The following is a 22310-nucleotide window of genomic DNA, read 5'->3' as shown; positions in this document are numbered from 1 at the left end:
GCAAGCATATAAGATCGAATTCGTAAAATAAAAAAAATTTAAATTGAACTGTTTAAAAACATAGCAAATTATTGACCACCTAAAGAATCTTCTTCGGGTTTCTTTTTTAAATCTGATTCTTGTGCTTCAATTAATATATGAAGTTCTTTTGAATCAGATTTTCTATTGAAAAGTTCTTTTTCAGATGATTGTAGTTTTTTTACATTAACCAGCAGTTCTTTGTTTTTTTTAAGTGATTCCTGTAATGCTTTTTCTAATCTTTTTCTTTTTTCATAATTATCTTCATTACGACTAAAAGCAGAAACTACAGGTGGTATTTCAGACTTTGAATGTTTCCTTGAGGACTTGACGTTAGATATGCCAAATATTCCTTTGGAAGTATCTAAGCTATTTCTTTTTATCATGTGCAGACGAAATTTTAAACCGTTAATTGGGGCACTCCAAGATTTCTGTTGGCCAAATTAACGGTTTTCATCCAAAATCAAATGTTTTAGCCAAATATCAACAAAATCTATTATATATATAAAATAAGTTTTAAAATTAACTCACTAACTAATTTTCTAACTCCCAATATTTTTCTCTTATACTCTTATCTTTTTTATAATTTTATATCTATATCTCAATGAGTTTATTTTATAAATTTCTTATTGTTTGAAGAGCAAAGCAAACAGTGCGAAGCGCATTCTTGTTCCTTTAAAATTTATTTACTACGCAGTATAATTTTTAATAAAAAAAACATTGATAAGGAAAGAAAATGATATTAATAATATCATCTTATTTTATTGATATTAAAAAAATTGAAAAATCAACACATTATGAAGATTTTTTTAAAAAAATTAGTGTCAAATTTTCATCCCATCCTAAATCAATTATAAAAATATCATTTCAAACATGACATAAATTTTAGCCATTACAATTCACAAGTAGATTTTAAACCATCATTTTCGTCAACCCAAAAATGATGATCATCCGGAACTGTAGTTTAACAAAGTTGAACAAAGAAGGAAAGATCATACTAAAGATCATACGGAACAGAGTGGTTATGTAATTGATCACATATCAAAAATATTGAATACAAAACGATTAAAAACAATTTAATTATAAAAAAATGAAATCTAAAATGAATAGAGAGGAATGGATATAAGAGATAAAATAAAATAAATAACATCAAAATATTGTAAAAAATATTTAAAATAAAGTAATAGAGAGATATTGGAGAAATTTTGAAAAAAATTTCAATTGTAAATTACAAGATAACATCATAATATTATCATATTATTTTTTAAATTTAATATAAGTATATACTAATGTTATTTATTTAATGCAAGAGAATTATATTTAAATATAAATAATAATAAGAAAAATATATTTGAAAACAGGTTTTTCATGTTCCAACTTTTTAGGTCTTTTCTATGCTTTTTGATCGTGTTTTCTTGTTATAAACATTTTTATCTCCAAATCAAATAATAAATTACTAAAATAATATGGTAACATCAATTGGAATTATTAAGTTGTTTATTATATTTCAAAATCAATTTTCATGATTTTTTGATTTTAAAATGAATAGAACTCAATATTAACTGAACATAAATCAAAATTAATAAAAAATTTAAATATATCATATAATTCTAAAAAATGTAATAGAGAGATTTTTCAACTTTTTAATTTAAAGTGAAATTGATTATCTATCATAAAAAAATTAAAATTAAAATAATTTAGTATTTAACAAAGAGCATTAATAGCTATGAATATTTTTTGGTTTACAGATTAAAATTATAAATGTGTATTGATTTATTAACTAAACAATATTTTTTCGGTAGCGACCGTTTATGAATCATGGATTTGATCGTTTTCTATTCAATTTACTGGGGTGCAACCTCAATTTCTAGTTTGAAAAACAAATTGAATGTTTATTAATCGTTTTCTATGCAAATTGTATTTATGCAAGAGAAGAAATTTGAACAGACAAATCAACAGAACGCGCCAGCATTTCAGAAGCAGACTTTGTTTTACCTTCGTTTTGTGGTTGGAATGTAATCGTTGTTTCATCAGAAATTTTCCAATTTCTTTTCATGACAAATTTTACGCATTCATCAAGTGATGGAAATTCAAGCATTTTCATAAGTTCCGTTAATTTAAGGCTGGGATAAGCTCTTTCTATTGAGTCTGCGTGATTATTTCTAACTCGGCTAAGAAGTTCAACTGTGAAATGATTGAACAATTGTGATGGTGGATTACTTTCTAAGGCAAACAATCGTGAAAATGAGTTATCTATAATCGATTGATGAAGAGATTTTGCGTAATCAATGTATTCATTTTCATGAATGATTGATTGGGCAATCTGTAACTCAATGTTGAAATCAATTAACTTCTGTTGAGCTAAGTAATGAACCAAGTGGATTGAGATTAAAAGTGGCATCTTTTCGGAAAAAGGAAAATTTGATAAAAAATAATAACAATTTAATTGCGACATTGCACGTTCAAAATCATCAACATGACACAACTGAATACTAAGAAGTGCATCATATTCAAGAACAGAACGATGAATGATTTTAACTTTATCATCGTTCGATTGTAAGAGACCAATTTTTAGTTCGTCTATTAAAGCTCCTGCTTCTTCTTGATTGAACTCTCCTTCAAAAATGTTTTTTAGCTTTTCAAATTTTGCATAAAGTTCCTCAGACATCTTACTATGGCACTTTTGCTCAAGCAGCCTATAAACGGTTTCCCTCCCACCCATAAAACAGGGCGCCTCAAATCCGATTGAATTTTGATAGATTTACATATCCTTTCCAAAGCTTGTTTTATGGACGAATTTAATGAAACAGTTAAACATCGCAACATAGGAAACAAAGATGAGCCCAAAGTACTTAACCAAGATGAACAACAAAAAATTATTGATGATTTACAAAATGATTTCATAAAGTTAACAAAATCACAAAAGAGACTATTCATTTTCTCATCAATAGCTTTTTCATTGGGAGCTCTTGTAGCAGCGTTTGCAACTGGAAGTTACTATTTCTTTATATCAACATCCATATCTTTCTTATCTTTAATCATTCTTGAACTAACAACGTATAAATACAAGTGGGTTGTGCCACTGATTTTTGAAGCTTTTACAATCGTATTTGCAATTAAAGATTCGAATTTGCAAAAAGGTGTTATGATTGGAATTCATACAATCTATGGTATTTTAATTCTATTTTGGATAATATCAATTAGATACTACAACACGTTTCCTAAAGAAATAAATAAGCTTCAAAATCTGAAATATGGACCAAAACTTGCTTGAATATTTATATTAATAAACAAAGTAAATTTGCCTTATAAATTTTTCTAATGAATAGAAAGAAAAAAGGGTTTGAAGAAACATTTGGAAAATTTTGTTTTTTAATGTGGAATAAACGGTCATTATTAAATATATTAACGTACAAACATAATATGGAAGCAAAAAACCCTGAAGATTATTTATGTCTTAAAATATCAGGAGTTCCTGATGATGTGCGCCATGCAGAAATATCTTATTTTTTAAAAAAATTTGAAGCTGAAGTTCAATCAATTAGTATTGTAAACAATGCATATTATACCATCTTAAAAACGAATGGTGAAAAAGGAGAAATTGTTAATAAGCTTAATCAGCAACTTTTTAAAGGTGTGAAAATTTCTGTTGTTGCAATTCATTATGAAGATTGTCCAAACCTCTCCCCCGAAAAAAAGAAAGAATACAAAAACAGCCTAGCCCCAATGATTTTTGATGATTCATCACAACCAATTCCATATAATCCACATAATTATGGCAAGATTACTCAACGACCAATTCTTTTTAATGAAACAGATCAAGCTTCAGACGCATGACATTGATACCACTTATTTTTTTTTTTGAAGAATAGTGTTTTGTTTTTAGGTAAAAAATTTAAAAAAAATTATAAATATATTTTACTTACAAACAAACATAACAAAAACGCATATTACTTTTTGGGGAAATTGCCAAAGCGTCTTGTAGTTGGTCTTTTGGTGTGCGCTTGGTTTTTATGAGACTGAGATGCAGGCTTTGTTTGATTTTCTGTTGGATTCTGGATCAACGGCGGAAGCGGAGCCGGTATCTGTTGTTGTGGCATTCCAAAATTGTTAGCATTTGCATATTGGTTGAAAAAAAATTGTTGTTGAAATGGAGGAAGAATATTTTGTGGAATTTGTGGCTGCAAAATTTGAGGCTGAGGATCAAGTCGGATTTCTGATATTGTTGCAATTATTGTAACTTGTATTGCAACTGCTGACATATCAAGAGAGCTCATAAGTGGGAAAGACAATCTTCGTGGATTCCCAATTGGAAGCTCGCTGAGTCTAACTTGTGCAACAGCAAAAATTTGTGCTTCTATTTGATTATATGGCAAAAGGTAAAAACATGCAGCAAGGTGATAACCTTCAAGTTTATCAAGACTAATAATAAGTCTTACATTTTTATGCCATTCCATGTACTCTGATGGACGAATTTGTGATGTGCATACTGTCTGATTTACTCCATCAGCTTTAAATTTAAGCCATACATATTGAATTGGTATATTTGGAGGTGCTATAAATTTTGCGTACTCGATAACAAAATCGAGTATGTAGTTCGGCATTTGGAGAGCTGAAGCAAGCTGAGGTAACGGTTTTTCACAATTCGCTCCGATGATGAGTATTTGAATGCATTCAATTTTTTGGTACATCGGAGGTTAAAAGTTTTCATCTATATCTCAGTAACAAAAGGATATTTATTTAATAAATTTTAAAGCTGTTATTAACAATAAATATTCTATTTAAATATGAATTATGATTAAATAAAAATCTTTGGATGACAAAATAAATTGAAAATATAAAATATTTTTTCAAAATCCCGATAGATATAGTTGGTGAAAATACCAAAAGTTTTTTATGAATTCTTCATTAATTTTCTGATTGCATTTAATAAAACAAAATGGCTTTGATTTGTACTATATATGTGTGTTAATAAATCTGATTGATTGATTGTATATATCTGGAAATGAGCAAAACTTACAACGATAAAACTAGCAAGAAGGTAACCGCTTGTAAAAATACTATTCAATTGGTGCGTGGACAACAATTTGAATTGAATTCAAAACCGGAAACAAAAAATTGAGTTGTAAAAAAGTTGTCATTTTTTGAATACCAATGAAGTAGAATCCGGATTCACAAGAAAGTCTTTTATAACCGTTTAATTTAACCACCTTATGAAAAAGTCGCGTATTCACGATGATTGTAATTTCAAACACCATAAGTTTAATTCTGAAATTCCTGATTTAGGTCACATCAAAAGTATTAATAGAATGATTTTGTATGTGTTTTTTTAGAACTTGTTTCATATGATATCATATGAAAGAATTAAAAATTAATATTATATGATTTTGAGTCGTAATTATGAGCAAATAGCCGAATACCCAAAATAAAATAAAATAAATAATAATAATAATAATAATAATAATAATAATAATAATAATAATAATAATAATAATAATAATAATAATAATAATAATAATAATAATAATAATAATAATAATAATAATAATAATAATAATAATAATAATAATAATAATAATAATAATAATAATAATAATAATAATAATAATAATAATAATAATAATAATAATAATAATAATAATAATAATAATAATAATAATAATAATAATAATAATAATAATAATAATAATAATAATAATAATAATAATAATAATAATAATAATAATAATAATAATAATAATAATAATAATAATAATAATAATAATAATAATAATAATAATAATAATAATAATACATAATAATAATAATAATAATAATAATAATAATAATAATAATAATAATAATAATAATAATAATAATAATAATAATAATAATAATAATAATAATAATAATAATAATAATAATAATAATAATAATAATAATAATAATAATAATAATAATAATAATATGATGATGATGATGATGATGTTTCATATGAAAGTGTTCCAAAATTACATATTCAAATACTTGAAGGCCATTTTTTCTTATATAAAAGTAATTTAACTATTCGCAGATGAACAAATAATAACTGTACCAAACAATATCAAAAAACCCCAAATACTATTTAAGATATCAATTCATTCTTTTTGATAAGGTAATTTGACTATTTATGTATAATTTTTTTCAGATGCTAACGTAGTTGTTGTCTTAAATAAATTAAATTATTTCCAAATATTATTTTGAAATATAAAATTATTAAAATAAATTTTAAATCGAACAAATAAATATTTTTGGCATTAATATCAATTCCTTCTTGTTCAAGAAGTACTTTGACGATTTCTAATTTACCATTATAAGATGACCATATAAGTGCTGTGTAAAATAATTTAAACAATTTCCAAATATTATTTTGCAATATAAAATAATTAAAATAAATTTTATCTTTAACATTAATATCAAGTCCGTTTTGTTTTAAAATGTATGTAACAAGTCCAATATTTCCTGAAAATGAAGCAAAAACTAAGATATTTTCTGGAATTTGATAATTTTTAAGGAAATATATTACAAGAAAAATATTTCCGATTTTTGCTGCTTCATTTATGATATTATCATTAATTTTCATTCCTTCCTTTTCTAAATATGTAAAAATTTCATAATTAAAATATGAAATGCATTTTTCTCCTAATTCTTCTAATTTCTTAATTGTATTAATTTATGAATTAATAATTCAATATTTAATGATTTTTGGTTCAAGCAAATTATATTCAATCATATAATTAAGAAAATAATCTGATTCTTGTGTGTTTTCTTCAAGAAGAAGTTGATTCGATATTTCTATTATTTTTGAAGTGCTATTATTATTTTTTTCAATTTCATGTAATAATCTTAAATATATCAAAATTGTAACTTTTGATCAAAAGGGATTTATATATCATTCGGCTTGTAATTATATTATAAGATATTGGATATTCTTTACAAAAATTGGTGATTATAAAATTTGATAATTGAGCAAAATTATCTATATTCAAACCAGAGATTATATTTTTGGACATTATAAATGTTTTCCATTCGTTTTGTGATTTCTTTTTTGTTGTAACTGTTTGCTCTTGATTTTTTATTTTGAATGAATAAACTACTCAATCCTTAATATTGAATTTTGCGAAAGCTGATCGGTATTCTATCGTTCATAATTTAATTTCCAATTCATGAAAATCACCATTGCAGGAGCAGGAGCTATGGGAAGTCGTTTTGGTTTAATGCTTCATGAAGCAGGATATAAGGTTACTTTAATTGATGGTTGGAAAGATCATGTTACAGCCATCAAAGAACATGGTCTTGTTGCAAATTTCAATGGCGAAAACAAAGTTGCCAAAATTCCTATCATTCTTCAATCCGAAATTGATACTACAGAAAAGACAGATATGATTATTTTATTTACCAAAGCAATGCAACTTGACAAAATGCTCCAAGACATCAAGCCCCTCATAACAGACCAAACCAAAGTCATTTGTCTCTTGAATGGTATTGGTCACGAAGATGTCATTGAGAAATATGTTCCTTTATCTAATATTTTTATTGGTAATACCATGTGGACTGCTGAACTCGAAGGCCCTGGGAAAGTAAAATTATTTGGTAATGGATCAGTTGAACTCCAAAATCTATCCGAAGGAAAAGAATCAGATGCAATTGAAATATCATCAATTCTCTCCAAAGCCGGTCTCAACGCCAAATACTCGTCCAACATCCGCTATTCCATCTATCGGAAAGCATGTGTCAATGGTACCATGAATGGCTTATGTACGATCTTAGATGTTAATATGGCAACTTTTGGCAAAACGCGCTATGCCTCTGATATTGTAGAGTCCATTGTTCGCGAGTTTGCCGCAGTTGCCGCTCACGAAGGAGTTAATCTCGACACATGTGAAGTGATCGACCACGTGAAAACATGTTTCAATCCGGACACAATCGGAATGCACTTCCCTTCTATGCATCAAGATTTAATAAAGAATAACAGAATCACCGAAATCGATTATATAAACGGAGCAGTATCAAGGAAAGGAAAGAAATATGGAATACCAACGCCATACTGCGATTTCTTGACTATGCTCATCCACTGCAAAGAAGATATTTTAGGTGCAAAATAAATTTTTTTAAAAAAATTATATGTTTTTAAATTAAATGTGTTAAATTCATCACTTTTTACATTAAATTATTCCTTTCTCTATGAAATAATAAGCAATTTTTGTGAGATTGGTTGAAGATGTTAAAATAGTTTGAATAATTTCCAAGATTATTTTTAGAGCATCAACAACAATTCCTTTTTGTCTGAATATATATTTAACAAGTTCAATATTTCCTGATTTTATTGAAAATATTAAAGTAGTTTTTGGAATTTGATATTCATGAAAAAAATATTTTGTGAGAAACATATTTCGATTTTTTGCTGATTCATTAACAATGCTATCATTAATTTTCATACCTGCTTCTATCAAAAATGACAAAATTTCATAATTAAAATATGAAACGCATTTTTCTCCTAATTCTTCTAATTTTTTAATTGTATTAATTTTATTTTCGTAAATATATTTAAAAATATCATTTCGATGAAATTCAATTGCTGTTTCATATGCATCGTCAAATGATGAATGATTTTGTTCACATAAATGAATGATTTCAATATTTCCACCTGCAACTGCATATTTACCTGTGTTTTCTACATTTGCATTAATCATAAGTAAATATTTAAAACATTTAACTGATCCAAAAAATGCTGCATAACCGATTAATTTAACATTTTCTTGATTAATAAATGAACATCTTACATAAAGTGATGGTTCAATTGTTTGATTAAAATCGAAATCATTTCGAATTATTTTTCCAATTTTATTTGGATTATGTCCTTCTTCAATTAATTGCTTATAAAGTGCAAAATCATTCTTTGATAGTTCTTCATAATTTTTGATAAAAGCATTATTAAATACCCATTTTTACCTTTTATTCGTACGAACGATACGAAAATTGAGAGTCTTTGTTGTAAAATTTACAACATAGAAATTTGAAACATTTTATTTTTGTCATGACGTTCTTCTTGTTTTCGAAACTTGAAAACAGTTAGTTGGGGCTCGAATCCCAAATCTCAGTTTGAGATCGAGAACGTTCATGTTTGATAATTTCCAATAATTTCAAAAAATTTTGTTTTCAGGAACTCAAAGTGCGACAGTAATTAGCTACAGGAGATTCACAATTTTTCGTCAAAGCAGCGATTATCATGAAATTATTAAATTTAAAAAAAAATTTTCATTAAAAAAATTCTATTTTCGGCTTTTTACATATGAGAATCTAAAATTTTCATTTGTTGAGCTATATTTATTAATAAAAATGATTTATCTAATTTTTGAATTTTTTGTAGTAATTTTTTCATATTTACATCCAATTGTTGCGAAAGATTTAAATAATTATGACCTTAAATTTGCATTAATTATTAAAAATATCATAATGAATTTTATTTTCTCTCATTTTTTTGTTGATTCTTACATATTTGGCGCCAAAATCACTAACTTTAATGATATTCGACGAAGAACCAAAAAGCTTTATTCAGAAAATGGAAGAAAAACTGAATAAACTTAAGAAAATCAAATCCAATCGCCACGATACCTACGCGTCAAAAGATATTCAACCCGTTTTGGATATTTTAACTGAATCGGAATTGCCACGTGGTTCATTAACTCGAATTCAAGAAGCCACTGGCATTCCTAAATCAACACTCAGTTATTGGCACCAGAAAAGGAATGAAAATAAAGACTGGTTTCCAAATTGCGAGAGGCATCCAAATCGTAGGGTATTTTCGAAAGAAACCGAAGCGAGTATGGCAGAAGAAATTATACAACAAGTCGACTCTGGTTTTGGACCTACGACATTATCGTTTAAGATGAAAGCTGTCAATGAGTTTTCATTAAGTGGTAATCCAAAATATTAACGATTTTGCGCGTCTACTACATTTATAAGCGATTTCATGAAGCGCAATAAACTATCATATCGGAAACCACATGCAGAAAGGCGAACAAATATCAATAATGAATATGTTCAAATCTTCCAAGATAAGCTTAAATTAATATTTCATAAATATTCGAAGGAGAAAATTTTCAACATGGATGAAACATGTTGGAAAATTTCGAACACCCCAGCAAAAGTATTACACAAGATTGGAGTGACAACGGTTAAGATCCAATCAATCCAAAACGAGAAATTAACTTTGACGGCCATCGCGACAATTAATGCAAATGGGTCAAAGTTGCCGCTTTGGATTATTGCCAAAGGCAAAACGAATAGGTCCGAGAAGAAATATGGGAAATCAAACGAAAATTTGATTTTTACCCATACTGAACGTGGATGGGCTAATGATGATATTCTGATTTCCTATTTAGAATGGATTCATAATAAAGCCAATGGTACACCATGTGTCTTAGTTCGGGCCATTTTTCCTGCTCATCAAGCAGAAAATGTTGAGTTGATAGCTCAAGAGCTTCAAATTGAGCTATTATTTGTTCCGACCGGGGGAACATCAAAATATCAACCTCTTGATGTTAAGGTATTTGGGGAACTTAAATCAAGAGCTAAAAAAAAATTTGAGCATTTGGCTTTTAAGAACCAAACGAGAATACATAACATATCAAGAATCAATTGAAATTCTTGTTGAATCATGGCTCAGTATTTCTCAAGAATATATCGAGGAATCTTGGGAATTAATTAAACAATAAAAAATTCAAAAAAATCACAAATGTGAAGTCATAAGTTTGATTGAAAAAATTCAACTTTTTCAAAAGAAATCATTGAATTGATTAATTAAACCTTTGAAAAAATGGTATATTTTTTTACACTATTTTCTGCAAAAGAATAAATGACAATTATTGTTTACGCTTCATCTCTCAATTATCATGAATAATAAATCAAAGAAAACATTAACCAGCATAAATTATCAATGACAATATGACATCATCGTCTGATTAAAAAAAAAGATTTAAACAAACATAGTCAAATAAGTTTCCATGCAATTTGTCACTTTTCGGTTTTCATAAAAATTATAATTTTATATTCCCAGAAACCGAGTGAGTAAATAAATGCAAAAATATTAAAACTCGTACAATACCTATAACATTGGAATAAAACGATTTTGATTTCAATTTGTTTTTTGTCAGAAAAAAGTCGAAATGATCAATCACTTTTACACTTTTTTGAAGAATTTCATATTTTCACAATATCAATTGATTGTGCTCATGATGTAGTTTCCAAAAATAATTTTCATAAAAAATATTATTGTTTGTGTGTTGAGTTATTCTTTATTTAAATTAAATGAAAAATACGTTAAAAACATGGATCTGAATTTAACATGATATTCAACACAGTAGGCATTAGTATATTCTAACTTTTAAATATTGTTCAATATGCATGTTTCTGTGTTGCCGATCTGATCGATGCTCAAATTTTTATTTTTTTTTTTGATTTTTCATTATTTCAGTGACACATGACATCTAAATATTATTTACAAAATATCTGTTTGATTTTTTCCAAATTTTATGCAAAAGAAACATAGATATTAACTCAGCTAAAATACAACAAAAAACGAATTCAATTATTTCAGTTTATTTTGATCTGATTTTTTGGATTTGTGGGGAAATATTAAATGCATTCAATTTTGAATGCATTCAATTTCCTGCCGATCATTTTATTCACAAATAATAACAAAGAATGTTTGATTCAAACCCTATCGTTTGTACGTTTAAAAGGTAAAAATGGGTATATTAATTTATTATGAAGTTTCCAATTATCTTTTAAAAGTTCTTGAATGTTTTTAATGATTGCACTAAACAGCATATTGCATCCGCCAACCACAAATTTACAGTGAATTGCATGTCAATGACTGAACACATAAAAGTTAGTTAAATTATTTTCAATTAAGTTTTGCACTGCTTCCCAGAATCCTCTTTTAATTAAATTCTTCTTTTTTTCACACATCTTTTGGCTTTTTAAATAATGGTTCTCATAAATTTCTTTTGTGATCTTTAGATAAAATAGAAATAATTTTTTTCATCCATATTGATTTATTTAGATAACACTTTTAATAAACCCTATATTTTATAGAAAAAGTTATCTCCACCCAAGAAAAACCGGTTCCTTTGCTGAAATTTTTTCTGGTTATTTCACGGTTTACGCTCATTTTCAATACAAATATCGTAGAGAAAAACCACCCCCAACGGTTAATGAGCCATTTACCTATTTTTCTCGCCAATGGGGAACTCGGGTAGCATCTCACTAAGGCGAAATCCATTTGATGGAATTTTAGCACGAATTTCTCGTGATTGTGAAGGCAATCCCCATCAAAAAGGTATAATTGAAATTACAACATCAAGTAAAGGCCCAAGAACAATCATCGAAATAGACGCAATTTTAGACCCAAAGAATGAACACGAATGGGTCTCTGCAAATGAACAAAACTCGTGGATCCAATTTGACTTTAAAGAAAAAAGGATCAAACTTGAAAATTATGCAATTATGACATTCAGTGGGCAACAAGGATCGACACACATGAAATCTTGGAGGCTAGAAGCTTCTGAAGATGATATAGAATGGGTTATTTTAGATGATGTTAAAGATGATAATACATTAAACTCATCAAATGCAGTTATAACACGAGCAACTAAAACTGATCAATTTTATAGATACTTCAAGTTCACTCAAACAGATAAAAATCAATTTGGAACATATTGCATGGCTATTCGCCGAATTGAATTTTTTGGTGTTCTCCAATAAAATCAGTTCTTTCGTATTCTTAAATTTTTCCTTTAAGTTTTAGAAATGATGCTTCAAATGTGGTTCTCGCTAGAAGGGTTGTACAATCCTTAGCGGTTATAAATTGAAAACCATGATATCGTTATATTCATTTTTTCCATTTTCTGAATGTTCCACTGCAATTTTGAATGTATTTTTTGAGTACAATTAACGTTAATTCAAAAACCCAAACTCTTCTTACTATTACTGTATTTGGTGCAACTGGTGTTGGCTTAACTGCAATGATAACACGATATTTAGAAAATCATTCTTGTACAGATTCTGATTCATATGAATTTGAATCTCATCATATCACCATTGATTATTAATTAAACAATTCATTTAGTTATCATTAACACAATGAAACAAGATGATATAAAATTTTGCATGCTATCAAATTGGATCAGAATAGGAAATGGGTTTCTTCTTTTATATGCAATTGATGATCATCCTTTGAAAATGTAAAACAATTCTATGAAAAAATAAATGACATGAAAGGCTATCGAGACGCTTGTGATATACATATTGTAAATGCGGCTGTAAATGTGATCTTAAAGATCGAAGTGCTGTTAGTCAACAAGAAGGAAAAGAAACTGCTGCAAAATGGGGAATCCCTTTTTTTTGAGTCTTTGTCTCTTGAGAACATAAATGTTAATGAAGCTTTTAAAATGCTCATTCGGTTATCCCTTAAGTATAATGTTCTTCATCCTCCACCACCTCCCCCGAAAGATTGCATCAAGGTTCATTATACTTTTCTGCATTATGTACGCTGCCAAATCTTTTAATTCTGAAACAATCTCGTGAATTAAGATAATAATATACTAAATGCTATATCATATGTATTTATTGTTATAATTAATTTAATAGTTTATTATTAAAAATTGTTGGGAATGTAATGAACATAATGAATTTGTATTTAATTTATAATATTTCTAGTATGTATAATTTTTCATGCTTTGATTTCTATACAAGCAAACTTTTAATCTTTATATTGCAATTGAAATAACTTTACAAAAAATAATGAATCCTGAATTTTATTATTTTATTTTACATTTAAATGAATTTTTGTTTCCATGTATACATTTTTCTAATAAGGGATTATACTATTTAAAAAAAAAAAAAAAAATCAACAGAACATTTTACGATTTTAATAAAATAAATATGTCTAAATTAATTTTACCATGTTTTTGTATTTGATATAAAATCTCATTTACACATATAATAAACTCATTTAATTTTATTTTTTCAAAAGAAAACAACAAAGAAGCAATTCTAACATGTTTAAATTGCTTAAAATAGGATTACTCCTAAAACGATTTGATATGAATATTTTGGTTTATGGAAGTTATTGATCGCTCAAATTTCTGTTCTATTTTTTCATCATTTCTTCTCTCAAAACAAAAAACAATTGAAGTTTTGCTATAATAATTGAATTTATGCTTTTAAACAAAACAACTTATTACTAATTTGGTTTATCCGCTCAACTCCAGTTCCAGCACTTTGCTCTTCCAACGGCCAGTCCGGCGAGACAAAGCGCGCAATTCTTGCACGACGGCTTCTTCACGTTTCCTTTTCTTATATCTCGCACAAGATATGGCTCGCGCAAAAACGGTCGCGAAAGTGATACCATTGATGCGATTCCGTCATTTACGATTTTTTCCATGTCGCTGACCTCTCTAAGGCCACCAACAAGCGCAAGGTTTGCCTCGGGAACAAGTTCATGTATTCTTTTGGCCGCAGCAAGATTATGAGCATTTTCATATTTCGCTATTTTCCTTTGACTAACAAGCTCAACTTTGTCTTTAGGGAAGAAGCGAGCGATATCCTCTTTGGAGAGAATAGCCCTTGTGGAATAACATGTTCCAAGATTTACGCCGCAAGAAATTTCAAATTGATCAATCATTGGAAGGTCACGGATGTAAGCGGCAGCAAGGTCAGGCGTGACACCTCCATCAATGTGATCATTTCCATTAATTTTTATTGATATGACAAAATCTGATGAAACAGCTTTTCGAATGGAAGTGGCAATTTCGGATACTATTCGAAGACGATTTTCAGCTGAGCCGCCCCATTTATCGGTTCTTCGATTCATGTATGGAGATAAAAATGCAGATAATAAATATCCATGAGCAGCATGAATTTGGATACCATCAGCTCCAACAGATTGTAAACGAAGGGCTGCTTGTATGAAAGATTCAATTGTTTCTTCAATTTCTGAATTTGTCATATCTCTTGTTTCTGGTAATATACCAGAAGCGCCAATTGGTGTTGCAATACCAATGTCATCTGGTTTTGCCTTGATTCCAGCATGACAAACCTGAAATATGATTTTTGATCCTTTCTTATGTACGTAATTAATTGTTGATTTCCATGATTGAGCTTCTTGTAAATTTGTCATACCACATTGGAATTTGTTGGCCTTTCCATGTTTTATGGGATATACATATCCAGGAACAATTAAGCCGACTTCTCCATCTGCAAGTTTTTCCATTTCTTTTTTCAATATTGGCTTTGGAAGACCAAAGTCATCACTAAGTGCTTCATATGTTGCAGATCTCATGAAACGATTTGGAATTTCTATTCCACGGATTTTTAGAGGAGAGAAGAGGATTGACTTCAACATTTGGGAAATTGAATAAAAAAATTTGTCAAATTTATCGTCTTCAAATTTCATTGTGGAAAAATTGTAAAAATAATGATAAATAAGAAGTGTTTCACATTCCACATGATTGGTTTGCTTTGGGAAGACGTTGGGAAGCTTGTATATTTCGGATAAAAAACTTTAAAAATTTCCCCTCAACGAAAGTCTCCAAATTTACAGTTGAAAAAATATTTTTGAATTAAATCGGATAATATGATATTCAAAAATTAAGGAAAGTTGAAAACATAAATATTTAACACAATTATATAAATATTTGAATTATTTTTATCATTAATTCACTATGCTCTTTCCTATTATTTTGTTTGATATTATTTTATATGAAAGTAAACTTAGACATCAAAAAATTTTACGAGTGAATCACTTGTGGTCATTTGTCCTCTTCGAACTTTTTCAGAGGAGAAATTGAATATATTCAAATTTTACTTCACCCACACAAATATTAAAAGTAAATTAGTAAACGATTTCACCTAGATGAGAAAGATCAGGGAAATAGATGATTTAACTGATTACATGATCTTGTCTAAAATTGGGGTTGGAGGGTATTGCAATGTCTACAAAGCAATTTATCTTCCAACAAAATCTGTTGTTGCAATTAAAAATTATTATAGACATTCACAACCAAACGACAAAACACAAGAGTACTTAAACGAGATTTCAATAATAGGTAGTATAAAATCGAAATACTATGCCCATTTAAATGATGTATTTTTTACAAAGTCACCTAGGCAACTGTACTTTGTTTATCCATATTCTGAATTTGATTTGCAAGGTATAATACGAAGTACGTACCCGGGGTATTTATCGATGCCTCATATTTCATATTTATTTTCACAGATCTTAAAAGGCTTAAGCGATATTCATGCTAGCAATGTTATGCATCTTGATATTAAGCCAGGGAATATATTAGTAACTCCCAACAATAGAATTCAAATTATAGATTTCGGAATATCCAAAAGAGAAAATGAAGCAAATCAACTTATCAGTGCCGGCACAACCATTTACATGCCGCCGGAGGCCATTATGAATTGTTTGCCATGTTCTCAAAGCAATGATTTATGGAGTGCTGGTGCCACATTATTCGAAATGATCACACATAAAACTTTAGTTACAGGAACTGATACGAATTCGGTTCTTCTCTCAATCCGCAAGCGCCTTGGATTTCCTACAGAAGCAGATTTAAAGGTACAATCAAGTAAAGTACCACAAATCTCTAGATTTGCGTCACCAAATATCACATTATCATTTCTGAATTCCTGTATAAACCCAAACGAAATCCCTGGAGCTAAGCAACAAGAGTGCGACGCCGCAATTGACTTAATATCGAAGCTCATCGCTTTCATCCCATCAAAGCGGGTCAAAGCACTTTCGGCGTTGCGGCACCCATTTATTTTGATGGCAGCCAGCGGCGAACAAGTTCCTGAGATAAAGTTAATTGAGTCACATCAGGATAAAGCCCAAGAAACAATGTGCTCTCATATAACAATGAAAGAGATCGTGGACCTTAGGCCACCAAAGATTCTACCAAAGCCTGTGCAATGGGTTTATGCGTAATGTATGAAAGTAATTTATAAAATAATAATTCCATGCAATTATTATATCGTTTTTTATAAATTGGATTTTATTATTAAGTCCACAAAAAAAAAAATAATTTTTACGAATCATTGAATAAATCACATTGGTTTAAATGTATTTTATTCATTTTTTCTTGATCTTCCTAAATGGAAATAGCTTAGTACTAGCCTAGTAATGGTGCATAAGGCTAATAAAGCAGGTAAAAAAAATCAAAATAATTATTTGTGGGTTGTAAAAAATATGATATTCACAAAAGAGTAAATCATATTCATTATTTATTCCATTACATTTGCCAATATAGCTGACATACAATTTGATATTTCGTCATACTCCTGCATGCAGTTCTCGAATTGTGCTGGGATTTCATGTTTAATGAAACATTCCTTAAAGTTCTCAAAACATTCGCCTTTCTCGCAGACAAGTTTAGTGACATATCTATTCAATGCCCCAATGAACTTATCAAAAATTTGCGAATGGTCCTCGATTAAAGTCGAACAAATTTCACAGATCTGATCAGCAAATTGGTTAAGAAACTCAATATCTACAATCTCAATCGCACAAATAATAAAAGACAAGATAGTAGTTTTGTCAGTAAATGGTGAACTTGGGTAAAACACAAATGCATATCCAAATGCAAGTTGAAATTCTGGATCACACCAAATGTTTTCAATGTTTATCAATAAATGCATTAGTAACATAAATCCGTGTTTCACACAATAAGGAAATTCTAAAATTGATTCTTTGATTTCAGATACATGAATTTCTTTAAGAATTTCTCTCATTATTTTTTGACCATTGTCATCTTTCTCTTCTCCAAGCTGAGCAATGAATATAAAAAGAGATAAAACATTCTGTGAAATTATCATATTTTCGGATGGGTACCATCTTTCAAGAATAAACATAATGTCTTGGTCAATTTGAGTTAAACAGAAATAATTAATATGGATCAAAAGAGTTATAAATTTCAGGTAAAGAGAAACAATTTTTAAATCCTCGGGATGATAAACGGCCTCAAAAGTGTTGTGGCAAAAATTCATAAAGCTCTCAATTATATTGGGGGGGACGTTTGAATTTGGTTTGTCTACACAGAACGTTAAAATGCGGTTGAGCAATTCAATGAAGTCAACAGCAAAAGAACGATTTTCTTGACTTACTTCTGATAACAAAGGGAAATCGACAGAAGAAATGAAATTTTGAACAAAAGAACTGGATTCATTAGCTTGACAATGATTTGCAAAATCAAATAAATTTATTAATGATTTGATGCAAGAAAGAATATTAGGACTTGTACGATCACTTAACTGAATTGTATTGTTAAGGATTTGGTATATATTGTTATTAACAAAAAAAAGACGAATTTTTGAAGAATTCAGTTGTAATAAATTTGAAAAACACTGTAATGATACTGCAAGACTTTCTGCAATTGTTGAGGTAATCAATTTGAGAAGAATTGATGGAATTGAAGAATTTTCAATATTTGGTATAACCTCTGCTGGATTTTGGGCAAGAACTTCACTGAGTTTAGAAAGATTTTGAAAAATAGCATCAGAATCACCTGATTCGAATTCATTTGATATATTTGTTAATAATTGTCTAAAAATTTGGATATCTTCTTCGTTCATTTTGAATTCATTTTTTGAACGTCTCGAAGTAAGAAACTCTGTGGGGTTTATATGTAATTTTGGTATAGCAGATCTCTTGTATACACAATTCATTCCAAATTACTTCACAGGAAGTAAATTAAAATTTAAACGTTCATCACTGGGGGCCGTTAAATTGTTTTAGTCGACCGTTAAAATTTCAACAGATTTCAACTTTTTATTTGGGATTAAAAATTGCACAAGAAATTATCACTTGCAGCAACCCGTACTTGTGGGTTTATCTTCTTCAGCTGGATCAATTTGATCGTTTCCGAATGATCCATCATATGCACCAGAATCAATTAGTTTTTCAATTGATTCAATGCATGAATGCATCATTTCTTCAATATTTTGCCCTGTTTTAGCAGATGTTTCAAAATATTTAATACCAAGTTTTTCTGCTAAGTCGAGTGCTTCTTCTTTTTTGACTTCTCTCTGAGATTCCATATCAGACTTATTGCCAACTAAAAAACATATGACATCGCTACGAGCAGTACACTTTACGTCATTGTACCATCTCTCTATGTTGATAAATGTGTCTCTTTTTGTAATATCAAAAACAATAAATGCTCCAATTGAACCACGATAATAAGCTTTCGTAACTGCTCTAAAAAGTTCTTGACCAGCAGTATCCCAAAGTTGAATTTCTATTTTGTGCGTTTTAGTTTCCACAACTTTGGACATAAATTCAACACCAAGTGTTGATGAAGTTTCAGTTTCGAAAATATCATTAACAAAACGAGTTAGAATGCATGTTTTCCCAACTCCGGAATCACCAACAATTATTGTCTTCACGGACTGATCAAACTTTTTGCCAACCATAAATTAAAAAAGTGTCATTTTTTGCGGTGAACTTTTGCGGCGGTTTTTGTAGTGGTTCATAAATAAAAACCGTTCTATTTTAACGCCTGATTTTCATTTTTGTTAGGTTTATAAATCTATAGTTCTTAAGAATTGCTTTCAAAAAATGGAAAGCACGATTAAATCGAATTCAAATTATTTCAATTCTCTTATAATTTTTTTCATTTTTATTTTCATGCTGGAGATTTTTCTGTGTTTTAAAACTTTTTTTTTATCTTGGTTGTAATGTTTTGTCTGACTAATCATTTATCTATATGAAATGGAACATGTTCCATACAAAAAATTGTATTCATATGAATTTGGCTTTTTCTTTTATAGCTTGGCTGTGTTTTTTGGTGTCCATTTTATGAAAAACATCGAAAAACGTTCGCAATTCGAAATGGATTACAATAAATTTCGTGTCTAAGTGAAATTGCACTTCACTAACAGAAACATTACAATTTTTACAGTTTATTTTCGCAACAAAACAAAAGCCTTAATTCGAGTCTTTGTAACTCCAACGAGTTTGATCCCTGAGCCGCCAGTTCGTACAATTCGTTTACTCTATTTTGGAACTCTTCCTTCAGCCCTTCTATCTGGAAGTAAGCATCTGACAAATCGTTTTTCATTCTTTGGATGATTACTTCGCTTTCTTCCTCAAACTTGTCAGTGTTTTGTATCTCGTCGATGTAGTTATCGTATATACTTTCGATTTCGTCTTCTAAGTCGTTGAACTTATTTGCTGTATCGAGTATTAATCCGAACGCGTTTTGGATCTCGATAAACTCGTCAGTAAGTAATGTGCTTTTCATAAGATTTCTTATGTGCTTTTGATGAAGTTCTAATAATTCATCAATGTCAGATACATTTTTCATCGAATCTTCAAGTTTTCGGCCACTAACTAAGATAACATCTGTGGAGACGAATTCATTCAATGTGTGAATGGTAGTGAGGATCAAATGTCGAAGTGTATTTTGAAGACGTGATAATCGACTATCGAAATCAAATGAAAATTGTTGTCGTGATTTCTTCCAATTATCACTTAAATGGTATTCACAACATTTCAACTTCCATAAAATTTGTGATATCCGTCGATAATTGGAAATGGATTCAGGATTAAGAAGAAAGTTTAATGGGGAATCAACTTTATATGAAAGTTGAACATTTGACTTGTCTAGACCAGTCTTCATTTGGAGATCAATCCGATCAAGGAGATGTTCTCCTGTCAGTTTGTTGGTGTAAAGGGAGCCGTTAGTGACCGATTGCAACGATAGGAGGAGAACGTTAAGTGCTTCTGACTGTCTATCGTTCGACAGAAGGCTTAGAATTGATGTAGCAAAATCACCTCGAAAGAAGAGAATGAAATCATTTAATGTTCGAAGATGACCTGGAACCCAAACATAATCCATCATGATGGACATTGCATTTCGCATGGCAAGTTTCACAAATTTGTCAACTAGAAATAGATCAAAATGTGAACTATCAAAGACACCTTCTGTTTCAACATTCATCGAAATTGATTTGTATTTGCGTATGAAGTTCCATGCTTTACCACTTGATACAATTTTGGGAATAAGTTTGGAATCAACAATGTTAGAAGGAACTTTCTCAGGTACAATTAAAAATTTACTGTTCCACCAATTATAACTTTCAATGGATTCCTTGTTTCTGGTAATAAAAAATTCATGATAAGGATCATTGAGGAAGCCATAAACAACCCAATCCTTGATAAAACTTGTGATTATTTCTGTTCCTGATTTGATAAGATTTTGTCCTATAGATTTTACATATGGGTTTCCATGACTTTGAGTTGTTTCAAATAAATTTATAAGATAATCTTCACTCTGTTGTAGGTTGTGACATATGAATGCTGTTGCTGAAATTCTTTCGGATTTTTCTCCATTGATGAAAGAATTCAATGAAAGAAGAGTAGTTGAAGTTGTCTGTGATACGGCTATTGCAGTAACAAAATTCTGAAGTTCCTTATTTATTTCAGCACGAAGTGCTTGTCCAAAAATTCCTTTAAGTTTGGAAGTGGACTTGTTGATTAAATTGACACAGTAAACTAACCGTAAAATTTGTGAAGAAATGAATCGGTGCGTTGGTGAAATTGATCCGTTAACGGTTATTTGTCCGTTTTTTATTGAAATTTTGTTTCCAGAACCGCATTGAAGCATTGAAAGCAAGTCATAGACAATTTCTTCTTCTGTTATTATTTTAGATGATTGTTTATGTGGCTTTTCTTGATGTCTTTGAGTTAAAATTGCTGTTTTTTGAGTGCCTTTTAGCTCATTTAATAATTTAAAAAATTGTAGTTTCTGATTTGTGAGTTTTTTACAAACAAATGAGAGCCTTTCTTTTGATGAAGGATTAAGTGAAGAACTCCACTTTTTTTCCCAGTATTTAATTGATTGAGGATTTGAAAACATAATAGGAGCTGTTATAAAATCTTTTGCATACTGAAAAGAGGAATTAATTAACTTTTCGTCTGATGTTTGTAATATTTGTGAAATAAGATGATAAACATTTTGGGAAATTGCAGAGTTCATTGATTACGTTTAGAATTTTCTGATTTCATATCACATGTCTCATATCAGTTTTTTGTTTTTTTCCAAAAGTTGAAATATTAATTACATAAAAACATTATAGTTTATTATCCTCTAACATTAATCTTTAAAGTTCAATTACAGCTGAATTATTAATACAACTAAACGATATATTTCCATAGAAAGGTCAGAACAAATATGTTTAAATGAAATCAACCAAGAAAAGCT

General features: G+C 29.1%; 9 protein-coding genes across 9 annotated transcripts; 4 read left to right on the top strand and 5 right to left on the bottom strand.

Moving 5' to 3' along the window:
* Window positions 1-1939: 1939 nt before the first annotated feature.
* Window positions 1940-2740, bottom strand: GO595_010386 (26S proteasome non-ATPase regulatory subunit 8; the record flags this gene model as incomplete). The annotated part of the gene is made up of 1 exon (XM_067913060.1): window positions 1940-2740. One exon carries the CDS (start codon window positions 2738-2740, stop codon window positions 1940-1942), a length of 801 nt encoding a protein of 266 aa, XP_067769124.1.
* A 1228-nt stretch (window positions 2741-3968) lies between these two features.
* Window positions 3969-4622, bottom strand: GO595_010385 (uncharacterized protein; the record flags this gene model as incomplete). The annotated part of the gene is made up of 1 exon (XM_067913059.1): window positions 3969-4622. The coding sequence occupies one exon, from the start codon at window positions 4620-4622 to the stop codon at window positions 3969-3971; it is 654 nt and encodes a 217-aa protein (XP_067769123.1).
* A 2580-nt stretch (window positions 4623-7202) lies between these two features.
* GO595_010384 (2-dehydropantoate 2-reductase) lies at window positions 7203-8141 on the top strand (the record flags this gene model as incomplete). Its single annotated transcript, XM_067913056.1, has 1 exon — window positions 7203-8141. The coding sequence occupies one exon, from the start codon at window positions 7203-7205 to the stop codon at window positions 8139-8141; it is 939 nt and encodes a 312-aa protein (XP_067769122.1).
* Window positions 8142-9559: 1418 nt separating this feature from the next.
* GO595_010383 (uncharacterized protein) lies at window positions 9560-9973 on the top strand (the record flags this gene model as incomplete). Its single annotated transcript, XM_067913055.1, has 1 exon — window positions 9560-9973. The coding sequence occupies one exon, from the start codon at window positions 9560-9562 to the stop codon at window positions 9971-9973; it is 414 nt and encodes a 137-aa protein (XP_067769121.1).
* A 2309-nt stretch (window positions 9974-12282) lies between these two features.
* GO595_010382 (F5/8 type C domain containing protein) lies at window positions 12283-12804 on the top strand (the record flags this gene model as incomplete). Its single annotated transcript, XM_067913054.1, has 1 exon — window positions 12283-12804. One exon carries the CDS (start codon window positions 12283-12285, stop codon window positions 12802-12804), a length of 522 nt encoding a protein of 173 aa, XP_067769120.1.
* Window positions 12805-14302: 1498 nt separating this feature from the next.
* GO595_010381 (oxidoreductase, FAD/FMN-binding family protein) lies at window positions 14303-15445 on the bottom strand (the record flags this gene model as incomplete). The annotated part of the gene is made up of 1 exon (XM_067913053.1): window positions 14303-15445. One exon carries the CDS (start codon window positions 15443-15445, stop codon window positions 14303-14305), a length of 1143 nt encoding a protein of 380 aa, XP_067769119.1.
* A 510-nt stretch (window positions 15446-15955) lies between these two features.
* GO595_010380 (mitogen-activated protein kinase 1) lies at window positions 15956-17035 on the top strand (the record flags this gene model as incomplete). The annotated part of the gene is made up of 1 exon (XM_067913052.1): window positions 15956-17035. One exon carries the CDS (start codon window positions 15956-15958, stop codon window positions 17033-17035), a length of 1080 nt encoding a protein of 359 aa, XP_067769118.1.
* A 1871-nt stretch (window positions 17036-18906) lies between these two features.
* GO595_010379 (small GTP-binding protein) lies at window positions 18907-19518 on the bottom strand (the record flags this gene model as incomplete). Its single annotated transcript, XM_067913051.1, has 1 exon — window positions 18907-19518. One exon carries the CDS (start codon window positions 19516-19518, stop codon window positions 18907-18909), a length of 612 nt encoding a protein of 203 aa, XP_067769117.1.
* A 482-nt stretch (window positions 19519-20000) lies between these two features.
* Window positions 20001-21047, bottom strand: GO595_010378 (Spc97 / Spc98 family protein; the record flags this gene model as incomplete). The annotated part of the gene is made up of 1 exon (XM_067913050.1): window positions 20001-21047. The coding sequence occupies one exon, from the start codon at window positions 21045-21047 to the stop codon at window positions 20001-20003; it is 1047 nt and encodes a 348-aa protein (XP_067769116.1).
* Between the last annotated feature and the right edge of the window lie 1263 nt (window positions 21048-22310).

Source organism: Histomonas meleagridis (genome assembly GCF_020186115.1).
Source record: "Histomonas meleagridis strain 2922-C6/04-10x chromosome Unknown scaffold_61, whole genome shotgun sequence".
NCBI classification, from domain to species: domain Eukaryota; phylum Parabasalia; order Tritrichomonadida; family Dientamoebidae; genus Histomonas; species Histomonas meleagridis.
This window is presented reverse-complemented; position numbering and strand designations above follow the sequence as displayed.